The sequence below is a fragment of the Balaenoptera ricei genome, chromosome 15 (assembly GCF_028023285.1).
Source record: "Balaenoptera ricei isolate mBalRic1 chromosome 15, mBalRic1.hap2, whole genome shotgun sequence".
Lineage (NCBI taxonomy): Eukaryota > Metazoa > Chordata > Mammalia > Artiodactyla > Balaenopteridae > Balaenoptera > Balaenoptera ricei.
The window spans coordinates 28,986,427-28,999,034 of NC_082653.1; the positions used below are offsets into that span (position 1 = coordinate 28,986,427).

At 38.2% G+C, this 12,608-nt stretch overlaps 1 protein-coding gene across 1 annotated transcript in view; it reads left to right on the plus strand.

The window, feature by feature from the left end:
* Positions 1 to 4,349: 4,349 nt before the first annotated feature.
* LOC132349837 (c-Myc-binding protein-like) overlaps positions 4,350 to 12,608 on the plus strand; it is a 30,449-nt gene continuing 22,190 nt past the window's right edge. The window contains exon 1 of the mRNA XM_059898669.1: positions 4,350 to 4,507. Within this exon, the coding sequence (XP_059754652.1) occupies positions 4,350 to 4,507 (158 nt within the window). The remainder of the gene's footprint in view (positions 4,508 to 12,608) is intronic.

A 12,608-nucleotide genomic window follows, 5' to 3' on the forward strand; every position in this document is an offset into this window, starting at 1 on the left:
TGACCCAAGATGTGATCTATCCTGGAGAATATTCCGTGTGCACTTGAGAAGAAAATGTAGACTGCTGCTTTTGGATGGAATTTCCTGTAAACATCAATTAAGTATATCTGGTCTCACATATCATTTAAGGCTTGTGTCGTCTTATTAATTTTCTGCCTGGGTGATCTGTCCATTGGTGTAAGTGGGGTGTTAAAGCCCCCCACTATTATTTTGTTACTCTCGACTCCCCCTTTTATGGCTGTTAGCATTTGCCTTATGTATTGTGGTGCTCCTATGTTGGGTGCATAAATATTTACAATTGTTATATCTTCTTGGGTTGGTCAATTGATCATTATGTAGTGTCCTTCCTTGTCTCTTATAATAGCCTTTATTTTAAAGTCTATTTGTCTGACATGAGTATTGCTACTCCAGTTTTCTTTTGATTTCCATTTGCATGGAATATCTTTTTCCATCTCCTCACTTTCAGTCGTATGTATCCCTAGGTCTGAAGTGGGTCTCTTGTAGACAGCGTATATATGGGTCTTGGTTCTGTATCTAAGCAGCCAGTGTGTCTTTTGGTTGAAACATTTAATCCATTTACAGTTAATGTAATTATCAATATGTATGTTCCTTTTACCAATTTCTTTAATGCTTTGGGTTTGTTATTGTAGGTCTTTTTCTTCTCTTCTGTTTCCTGCCTAGAGAAGTTCCTTTAGCATTTGTTGTAAAGCTGGTTTGGTGTTGCTGAATTCCCTTACCTTCTGCTCTTTGTAAAGCTTTTGATTTCTCCATTGAATCTGAATGAGATCCTTGCTGGGTAGAGTAATGTTTGTTGTAGGTTTTTCTCTTTCATCACTTTCAATATATCCTGACACTCTCATCTGGCCTGCAGAGTTTCTGTTGAAAAATCAACTGATAACCTTATGGGGGTTCCCTTGTGTGTTATTTGTTGCTTTTCCCTCACTGCTTTTAATATTTTTTTGTATTTAATTTTTGTTAGCTTCATTAATATGTACCTCAGCATGTTTCTCCTGGGGTTTATCCATTATGGGACTCTCTGCACTTCTTGGACTTGAGTGACTATTTCCTTTCCCATGTTAGGAAAGTTTTTGACTATAATCTCTTCAAATATTTTTCTCAGCCCCTTTCTCTTTCTCTTCTTCTGGGACCCATACAATTTGAATGTTGGTATGTTTAATGATGTCCCAGAGGTCTCTGAGACTGTCTTCATTTTTTTTCATTCTTCTTTCTTTATTCTGCTCCATGACAGTTATTTCCACCATTCTATCTTTCAGCTCACTTATTCGCTCTTCTTCCTCAGTTTTTCTGCTATTAATTGCTTCTAGTGTGTTCTTCATTTCAGTTGTTGTGTTGTTCATCACTGATTTTTTATTTCTTCTAGGTCCTTTTTAAACGTTTCTTGTATTTCCTTGATCCATGCCTCCATTCTATTTCTAAGATCTTGGATCGTCTTTACTATCCTTACTATGAATTCTTTTTCAGGTAGATGCCTATTTCCTCTTCATTTATTTGGTCTTGTAGGTTTTCACCTTGCTCCTTCATCTGCAACATATTTCTCTGTCATCTGATTTTGTCTAACTTACTGTGTTTGTGGTCCCTTTCCACAGGCTGCAGGGTAGTTGTTCCTCTTGCTTCTAGTGTCTGCCCCTGGTGGGGAGGTTTGTCCAGTGGCTTGTGTAGGCTTCCTGGTGGGAGGGACTGGCGCCTGCACTCTGGTGGGTGGAGCTGAGGCTTTTCCCTCAGATGGGTAGGGCCACATCAGGTGGTGTGTTTTGGGGTGTCTGTGAGCTTAGTATGATTTTAGGCAGCCTGTCTGCTGTTGGATGGGGCTGTGTTCCTGTCTTGCTGGTTGTTTAGCATGAAGAATTCCAGCACTGGCACTTGCAGGCTGTTGGGTGGAGCTGGGTGTTGGTGTTGAGATGGAGCCCTCCAGGACATCACATGCCATTTAATATACCCTGGGGCTGGGAATTCTCTGATGGTCCAGCATCCTGGACTTGGCACTCCCACCCTGGAGGACCAGGCCTGACCCCTGGTCAGGGAACCAAGACCCCGCAAGCCACAAGGTGAGGCCAGAAAAAAAAAAAGGAAAAGAAAATAGACAAAGAAAACCAAGAGAAATAGCAAAAACAAAACCATAAAACTGCAACAACAACAAAGAAAAAAAAAAAAAGAAAGAAAACAAAGAAAACCAAAGAGAAACGATAAAAGCAAAACCAAACAGAACAAACAGAAAAAACAAAAGAGAAAAAAAAGAAGAGAACACCCAAACAAATGAATGAACCTCCAAATGAAAACAATCAATAAAGACTAAATTAACAAAAGCAAAAAATAAACAGAACAAAAACAGAAAGCAAACTAAAAAAAAAGCACAGAAAACAAAAAACAAACACAAAAACAATAAAAAAAGATAAAAGCAAAACAGAACAAAGAACAAAAACAATATAAAAAACACAACGGAACAAAAAAGTAAAGTGAAATAGAAAAATTAAAAATATATTAAAACTTAAAAAAAGAAAAATAAATAAAAAATAATAACAGCAACATAACAATACAAAACAAAGAATAATATTAATAATAATATTTTCTTGGTGCCTCTGCTCTCAGTGTCCTTGCCCCCACAGTGAGTCACAGCCAACCCCTGCCTACCCAGGAGGCTGTCCAATACCTCCAGGTAGGTCTCTGGACCCACTGTGGGCACTGTGGGGGCAGCTCAGACTCTCACCTGGCTCAACTCCCTTGTGTACCTATCCCCAGAGTCCACCAGTCTAGCTTTAGACTTGTCTAAAGCTAGACTGGTCTTAGCTGTGGGAGCACTTGTTGTCCATTCAGATATACCACAGACTCAGTTTTTACCATTCAGATTGCAGGGATTTAATCTGCAGTTTGTGCAGCTGCACAGAGAGATTTCCATTCCTCTTCTTTAGTCGCACCACCTGTGGGACTCAGCTTTGGTTTTGGCCCCACCTCTGCATATGGGCCACCCTCAGTCATCTGTTCCCTGTCCAGGTAAGAGGGGGTGAAAGTAGCAGCTGATTTGGGCACACTTACTCACTCAGGCTGGGGAGGCATAAGGCAGCCACATTTGGGGTGTGCATGAAATGCCTGAGGCAGCAGAGACCTGAAGGTAGTTGCAACAGACTGGGGTGTGCTCGATCTAGTGGGAGTCCCTCCCAGTGCCCATGGTGGCAGGGGCTGGTGTGTGGCAGCGTTGGCAGACCCACCCCTTGCACACCACTAAACAGCGGTGCCTCATTTCCAAGGCCGACCACGCTTCCTCTAGGAGCATTCCTGACCATGGAGCCCTTCACTTCCTTCCCCTCAAGTTGTCTCCATGCAGCCAGCATCGGTCCTCTCCCCAGATCTGATCTCTTAACCCCACGTTTTAGCACTCAGCCCCTGCCAGCACTGATAGATTCTTGTCTCAGGCTGGGGTGCCCAGGGCTGATTCCCGAGGAGGCTTTGGCATGGGTGACACTCAGGACCCTGAAGCCTGCATGGGAAGAGGAGGCCTTGGTTTGAGGGTCAGGTGAGCCTGCTCAGATGGGTGCCCCTCTCAGTGCTGGCAGAGGCAGAAGCAAGAAGTTGGGGGAGGGGGTTCCAATTGTGGCCCCGCCCTTTGCACACCACTCAACAGTGGTGCCTTGCTTCTGTGGTGGTCGGGGCTTCTTCCACAAACTTTCTTAGTTGTGGAGCTCTTACTCGTGTCCCTTCAGACTGTCTCTTCACAGCCAACAGCTGTCCCCTCCCTGGGTCCACGTTCCAAACCCCACTTTCCAGCACCCAGCCCCCCTTTGCAACAGGAGACACACAGCTCAGGCTGAGGTGTGCAGGGCTGCAGCTCAGACCATGTGTGCAGTTCTTACTTTGCCTTGCCTTTCACAGGCCGGCCACTGCATTCCCCTCTGATCTCTCGAAGGTATCTTTCTGCCCCAGCTGATTTCCCCACTGTGAGGGGGTTTTTCTGAGTGCAGGAACCTCTAATCACCTTCAGCTCCATGCCAGGGTGCTGGTCCCTTCTCATTTCCTCTTCTTTTTTTTTTTTTCTGTCATCCTACCCAGTTGTGTGGGGATTTTCACTGTCCTTTTAGGTGTCCGAAGTCTTCTGCTAATGTTCAGCAGGTGCTCTGTGAGAATTGTTCCATTTGCAGATGTATTCTTGATGTACTTGTGAGGAGAGATGAATTTCACATCCTCCTATTCCACCATCTTGACTCCTCCCCGCCTTGGTCCCCATTTTAAAGATGAGAAAACTGAGGCTCAGAGAGGGGAGGTGATTCCCTCCAAGACCAAGGTGTAGTCTTGGTACTTGAGTCTGGGGTGGACTGAGCCTCCCTGGTGGTTGAGTGATGGGAGCAGGAAGCCAGGTTCATCCTGATATCTTCCTGTCACCAGGTGCCAGAACATCCAGCTCCCTCTTTGGGACCCTCTTCCTGCTTGGCTGGAAGTTGTTTCCCCTGACTATAATTTCCATCATCTATGCCTTCAAGAGGATCCTCCCTTCCAGGTAAATGGGGGACCCCAGATAAGGCTTGGGCTCCTAGGGGTGGAACTGCAGGCCAACAGGGGGCACTATGAGGAGAAGACATGAGGTGCTCCCATTTCTCCTCTGCCTTGAAGGCATGTTGGATCCAGAGGGTTCCTGAGAGCTGCACCCCAGTTCCCTCAACCTTCCTCTGCCTCTCATAGCTCCAGTCTGAGGATGCACAAAGATGCAGGCTCTCCTGACCTGGGCAGTTTTGGTGGGGGGGGGAGCATTTAAAGAGGGAGATAGAGAGGGAGAGAATATTGATGAGGTGGTCTCTGAGGAGAAGTTTGAGAAGAACAAAGGCTTTGCCCAGCTCCCTGCTTACTCTGCAGGTCACTGACACTGCAAGTCCCTCCTCAGTGACATGGGACCCTTGTCCCCTCCTGTCTTATTCTAAAGGACCGATCCAGGAGGCCCACTTCCCATGATGCCTGTAGCCTCTGCCCCAGCTTCTCCTGCCTCATCAGCCTTCTGAGACCTGTCCAGCACTGGCTGCCCCTCCCTGTCTCCTGCAGCCCTGGAGGAGCTGAGAGCCTGGACCGGGAAGGTCAGCAGTGAGAGGTGGCCTCTCATGCCCTACCAGGAAAGAAACTTCTGTGGACACCCGACCCTGAACAAGAAACCCAGCAGAGGCAGGACAGGCTCTTATCTAGGAGGAAACATACCTGCATTTCTGAAGGCCTCTTTCAGCTCCTCAAGGAAAGCTCATTGTGGGCACCCAAGGTAGCATGAAACCTTTAAAGTTCCTTCATTAAAATGGGATCAAAGAAAACATGTATGACCAATAGAGATATGCAGTCTCATTAGTGATAATAAAAAAGCCAAAGACCATGCTGAGATGCCATTTTGTCCCTATTCAAATAGTAAAAACAAAGAAGCGACTGACTCTTTCTTACATTGCTGATGCCCATGTAACTTGACACAGTTGCTTTGGAAAACAGTCTGGAAAATTTTAAGTTGAACATTCACATACCCTACAACCAGGCATTTCCTCACTTTGGTCGTACACCCCCTTCCAAAAAGAAAAAAAAAAAAAAACTCCTGTACGTGTACACAAGGAGATATGTACAAATATATACATGGTAACATAGTTTAAAATTACCAAAACCTGAGAAAAATCCAAATTCTCATGTACAGGAAGATGATCAAGTATTTAAGGAAAATCACAGAATTAAGTTTACTACAATAATAAAAATAAATCAACAATAGCTACACACAATAATATGGATAAATCTTAGCAAAAATATTAGGTATGTAAGCCTCAAAAGATTTTATACAACATGATATATGATAAAACCATATTTTCAAAAATGGAACAATGAACCCAAGATTTTAAATAGTAGTTGTTGAGGTAGAAAAAGGCAGAGGAATGAGAAGGGTGGGTACATATAGGTAAGTTAAGTTAATATCAGGATTCTAGATGACAGGCTGGGTGCTGGCTTTATGAATATATATATCATTATAAACAACAACAACAACAAAACAAATAGAGAGAGTAAGAGTAAAAGATTAATAAACAGGTATGTAAGTAAATTGGTACATAAATGGATGGATGATTGGAAAGAAGAGATGAAGAGAGTGATGGAGGAAGGATGGATAGATGGATACATAGGTAAGTAGATTAATAAATGAGGGTCAAGCCTGGATCAATGATGTGGGTGTCATGAAGCAAGAGTTATGAGAAACACAATTGTATGTACTCAAGATCCAAGGAAAACAATAAGGGAAGGAATAAATGTCCTGTAAATTTACACAGAAAATGCAAGTAGATCTGTTGACTAAAACACTAATGGATTAGAAAACCCACATATCCATGGGAATTTGGGAATCACTAAAAAAAGTGGGCCAGCCACCAGCGGTGCTGGGGACAGTTATTTTTTTAAATGAATCTCATTGAACAAGAAATGAATTCCAGACAGATTAAATTCTTAAATCTAAATCTGATAAACTATTAGAGTAAAACTAATAAAAATTTTATGTCTTTAGGATGAGAAAAAACTTTAAGATCCTAAAAACAAAACTCATTGAGATTTGTAAAGTTGATTTTAAAGATTTATAAAAATGACTATAACAATGATAAAAATTATGTATGATGGAAACACCAAAAACAAAATTTAAAAGTATGCAATAAATAGGGAAGAAGAAGGAAATAATAAATATGAGTAAAAATTAATATAACAGAGAACAAGTGTAAAACAGAGAGATTCAATTTAACCAAAAAGTAATTCTTTAACTTTGTATAATCCTCTGGTGTGATGAAAAGAAAGGGAAAGATAAAGAGAGAGAGAGAGAGAGAGAGAGGAATCTACATGAGGAATGGAAAAGGGGCATTACTATAGATCCTGCAGTTAATAAAATGGTAAAAGAGGATATCATGAACAACTTTGCCAATATAATATATAACATTTAGATGAAAGGGAGACCACCTGGAAAATGTAACTGATCAAAACAGAATAAGAGAAATAGGAAACATGGGGAGTCCTAAACCATTAAAGTAACTGAATCAGTAATTAAATAAAAATCTTCCTATAATGAATACTGTAGATATACATGACTTCACAGGCAAGATCTGCCAAACATTCAAGTAATACAATTTTGGTCTTACACAAGCTTTTTTTAGAGAATAGATAAAGAGGGTACACTTCCCTAGTCATATTTTTGAAGCTAGCATAACCTCAATAATAGAACTCCAACAAGAATAATATAAAGAAGGAAAATCATTGTAATTCTCACTTATGAATATGGATGAAAAATCCCAAGCCAAATTTTAACAAAACCAAATATTATACCATCACAAGTGAGTTTTATTCCAGGAATGGAAAATTAGAAAAATCAAATTATATAATTCATCACATTTACAAATTGAAAGAAAGACAATAGAAACCATATGATCATCTCAATAGATGCAGGAAATCATTAAATTATCAATATTCATCTTTAAATAGTCTTGGAAAATAGAGTGAATTACTTAATCTGATAAAGCTAATCTGTTAAAATGACACAATTTCTATTTCTGTTAAAATGGTAGAATATTGGTTATATCATGGTTCATTCTAATTTAAAAAATATAGCAAAGCAAACATCATACTCAGTGGTGAAACATTGAAGGCTTTGTAATCAGAACAATATAATCTGGTTGCTACCACTTCAATTCATTGTTTTATCAGAGATTCTAGGTTGCTGATTAAGTCATGAAGGGGATATAAAACTATAAATATTATGATATTATTAGTGATATGACATCACTGTACATTGAGAAAGTCCAAAAGAACTCATGGAAGAATTTTTAGAAAAATGTGAAAATTTAGCAAGGGTGCTAGATACAAAATCAATACACATAAATCAATTGTAACAAACATTAGAAAATGAAAAAAAGTTTTAATGATGTTATTTTTAATAGTATCAAAATATCAAGTATATTTTAATCAATTTAACAAGTGTCTATAGGCAAAACCTGCAAAACATTATTGAATGACATTATAGAGGACTGAAATGAATAAAAAGATATATTATGTTCATTGATAGAAAGATGACATTGTAATGATATGTATGATATTGTAAAGAGATATATGTTTAGCCATATATAAAGATATAAACATTTCAATTGTTCCCAATTAATGGTCAATGTAATCCCAATTAAAATACCAAAAGTTGTTGTTCTTGTTGTTGTGTGTGTGTGTTTGTGCTCCATTTGACAAAGATATTCTAAATTTTTCATGTAAATGAAAAAGTCCAAGTGTAGCTAAGAAGAAAAATGAGGTGGAATGAATTGTTCTACCAGGTGTGAAAACTTACTATAGAGCTGTAGTTATCAAGATAGTGGTGTTAGTGCAGGAATGAACATAGAAAACACGGAAAAAATTAGAGTCCCAACTCAGACACACTTATCTGTAGATGCTTCATTTCTGACAAGTTTGCACCACAGAGTAGTGAGAAAAAGGACAATTTTTTCACTAAATGAGAGTGGGACAATTCGATATTCATATGGGAAAAAATACAATTGGACTCCTATGTTACATCACAAACGTGCATTACAGACATGTTTCACAGGCACAACTATAAGGCTTTCATAAGTTATATAAAAGTGTTTTCGGGACTTTGTTTGTAAGGAAAGTTTTCTTAAGCACTAAAAGCTGTAACCATAAAGGAAATGATTGATAAGGGAACAATGATTCTCCTCGTTGTCAGTTTACTTGGTTGTTGCAGGAACAGCAGGGCCTGTGACTAGCTTGAGCAGTTAGTCTAGATTGTTTTCAACAGAGGCACCTGACTTACATGTAAAACACAAGTCTACACTTACATTGGCTTTTTTCCCCCACTGGCAAAAATAGAACTTTGTAAGACAACAGCTTCTTCATTGTTTACAACAAAATGGAAAACCCAGTAAGCAATTCTAGGGAAAATCTTCAACGTCATCAATAATAAATAAATATCATTTAAAAAATAGCACTACTGTTTTTTATAATCCACGTTTATCTCCATTCCTTTCTCTGTTCTTTCCTATCAGAGGGCTAAAAGCCTGGGAACCACATTTTCTAGAATTCCTTTCCAGGTTTGCTCTGGATTCCATTCTACTGAGGAGAGATGCTTGCAGTAGATTTGGAAGGTGAAAGAGAAGGAGAGGCATGATTTCTCCTCTGGAAATGGAGAGGGGAAGACGCATGGGCATCAGAAGATGGAAAATCTGAAGTTTTACAGTGGACTCCACCATAAATCTTCCATAAATCAGAGGCAGTTGTGATCATTGGTGACGGGTTCCTATGAATCTTACAGATTCTAGATTCTCCAAGTGCTAAGAGTAAACTTGGGAGTTAAAGCAGTGAGGATTTCCAGTGGTCTGTAAACACCAAATTCCACGATTCCCATGAGAACAAAGCAGGAGTGCATGGGTTTTTATGACCTGACCTTGAAGTCACCTTACATCATTTCAGCCATTCTCTTTATTTAGGAGAAACATTTGGTGTCTCATTAATACTGAAGTCTCTAGGTCCTTGAACCTGACTTTCTGCTGTTTGTCAATTGCCCTGTCATGTGGCTTGTTTTGCCTTTCTTTTCCATTTTTTCCTATTTTATGTGAAATCCTATGACATGCTTGTTGGTGTTGTTTTAATTTTTATTGAGGTATGACATAAAATACTGTATGTAATTGCACAAATATTATGCATGGCTTACTACATGTTTAGACATTTTATGTCCTTATACACCCATGTAATCACCACCTCAAGACATAGAAGTTTTTCTTCTTGCTCCTTTTCATTCAATCTCTTCCCCATAGGCAACCACCAATCTGATTTCTATCACCATAGATTGGTTTTGTGGTTTCTTGAATTTCACATAAGTAAAGTCTTACAGTGACTTGTGTATGGCTTCTTTCACTCCTCTTAAGGGTTTGTGTGTGTGTGTGTGTGTTTCTTTATTGTGGTAAAAATAGCTCACAAAATTAAATGTACCACATTAACTATTTTTAGTGTACTGTTAAGTAGTGTTAAGTATATTTATAGTGTTGTGCAAAAGATCACTAGAACTTTTTCATCTTGCAAACCTGAAACCCTAGATCCACGAAACACTAGTTCACTCTCTACTCTCCCCTTAGCCCTGGAAACCATCTTTCTTTTTGTTTCTATGATTTGGCTACCTTAGATGAGTGGAGTCATGCAGTAATTGTCCTTCTGTGGATGGCTTATTTTATTTAGCATAATGTCCTCGAGGTTCATCCATGTCCTAGCATGTGATGGGATTTCCTTCCTTTATAAGGCTGAATAATATTCCATTGTATGGACAGACCATGTTTTCTTTATCCCTTTATCGGTAAGTGGACATTTGGTTTGCTTCCATCTCTTGGCTATTGAGAATAATGCTGTGATGAATGTGAGTGTGCAAATATCTCTTTAAGATCCTGCTTTGAATTTTTTTGAATATATACCTAAATGTGGGATTGCTGGATCATATAATAGTTCTATTCTTAATTTTTTGAGAAATCTGTATACTGTTCCCTATTTTACAATCCCATCCACAGTGCCCAAGGGCTCCATTACTTCACATCCTTGTTAGCTCCTGTTATTTTTTTGTTATTTTAATAGTCGCTATTGTAGAGCCTGTGAGGTGATATCTCATTGTGGTTTTGATTGCATTTCTGCTTGGTGATGTTGAGCATCTGTTCATATGCTTTCAGGCCATTTGTATATTTTCTTTGGAGAATTGTTCATTCAAGTCTTTTACCCATTTTTGATCAGGTTATTTTTGTTATCGTTGAGTTGTTGGAATTCTCCTATAGTCTAGATATTAACACTTTAGTAGATTTATGATTTGCCAATATTTCCTTTCATTCCATAGGTTATTTTACAACTTGTTGATTGTTTTCTTTGGCATGATGATGTTTTAAAGTTTACAGTAGTCCCATTTGTCTATTTTTGCTTTCTTTTTGCCTTGGATTTTGGTGTCATATTCAAAAAGTCATTGTGAAATCCAGTGTTATAAACATTTTCTTATATTTTTTCCTCTAGGAGCATTGTAGTTTTAAGTCTTACTCTAGTCAATTTTTGTATATGGTGTAAAGTAAGGGCCCAACTTCATTCTTTTGTGTTTGGGTTTGCAGATTCCCTAACTACATTTGTTGAAGAGAATATCGTTTCCCCATTGAGTGATCTTGGCACCCTTGTTGAAAATCACATGGATATGTGTGGAAGAGTATATTTTTGGTGTCTCTATTCTATTCCATTGTTTTATATATCTATTTTTTTTGTGTGCCAGTACCACACTGTGTTACGACTGTTGCTTTGAGTATCTTTTGATATCAGGAAAAGAGAGGTCTGCTACTTTATTCTTCATTTTCAACATTGTTTTTACTTTTCAGGGTCCCTTAAGATTCTGTGTGAATTTTATGATAGTTTTTTCTATTTCTGCAAAAAAAAAAGAAAGAAAAAAAAGAAAAGGGCCATTGCCATGTTGATAGGAATTGCGTTGAATCTTTGGGTAGATTGCTTTGGGTATTATGGACATATTAACAATATTAAATCTTTCAATCTATGTGTAGAATGACTCCAAGTATTTGTACCTCCTTTGATTTCTTTCCACAATGTTTTGTAGTTTTCACTGTGTGAGTCTTTAACCTCCTTGGTTAAATGTATTTGTAAGCATTTTATCCTTTTTGATGCTATATTAAATTCATTTGTTTACTTCATTCCCTTTTTGGATTGGTCATTGTTATGTTATAGAAGTGCAATCAATTATCGTGCATTTATTTTGTATCATTTATTAGTTGTAAAGTTTTTGTGTGTGTAGTCCAGAGGGCGTTTACGTATGTGGTCAAGTCATGTGAGAATAGAGATAATTTTACATCCTCGTTTACATATGGATTCCTTTTTTTTTCTTTCTTATCTAACTGATCATCCTGTATTATGTTGCAATTTAGTGGCAAGAGAGTGTGTCCTTCCTTCCTTCCTATCGTGGAGGAAAATATTTTAGCCTTCAACATTGAGTATGATGTTAGCTTCAGCTTTTCATATATGACTTTTAATTTTTTTCTTTTTTTAAAGTTTTATTGGAGTACAGTTGATTTACAATGTTGTGTTAGTTTCAGATGTACAGCAAAGTGATTCAGCTATACATATACATATATTCATTATTTTTAAGAATCTTTTCTCATATAGGTTATCACAGAATATTGAGTAGAGTTCCCTGTGCTATACAGTAGGTCCTTGTTCATTATCTATCTTATATATAGTAGAGTGTGTATGTTAATCCCAAGCTCCTGATTTATCCCTCCCCCTCCACCATGCACATTTCCCCTTTGGTAACCATAAGTTTGTTTTCAATATCTGTAAGTCTATTTCTGTTTTGTAAGTAAATTCATTTGTATTATTTTTAAAAATTAGATTCCACATATGAGTTATATCATATGATATTTTTCTTTCTCTGTCTGACTTACTTCACTTGGTATGATAATCTCTTGATCCATCCATGTTGATGCAAATTACATTATTTCACACTTTTTATGGCTGAGTAATATTCCATTGTATATATGTACCACATCTTCTTTATCCATTCTTCTGTTGATGGACATTTAGGTTGCTTCCATGTC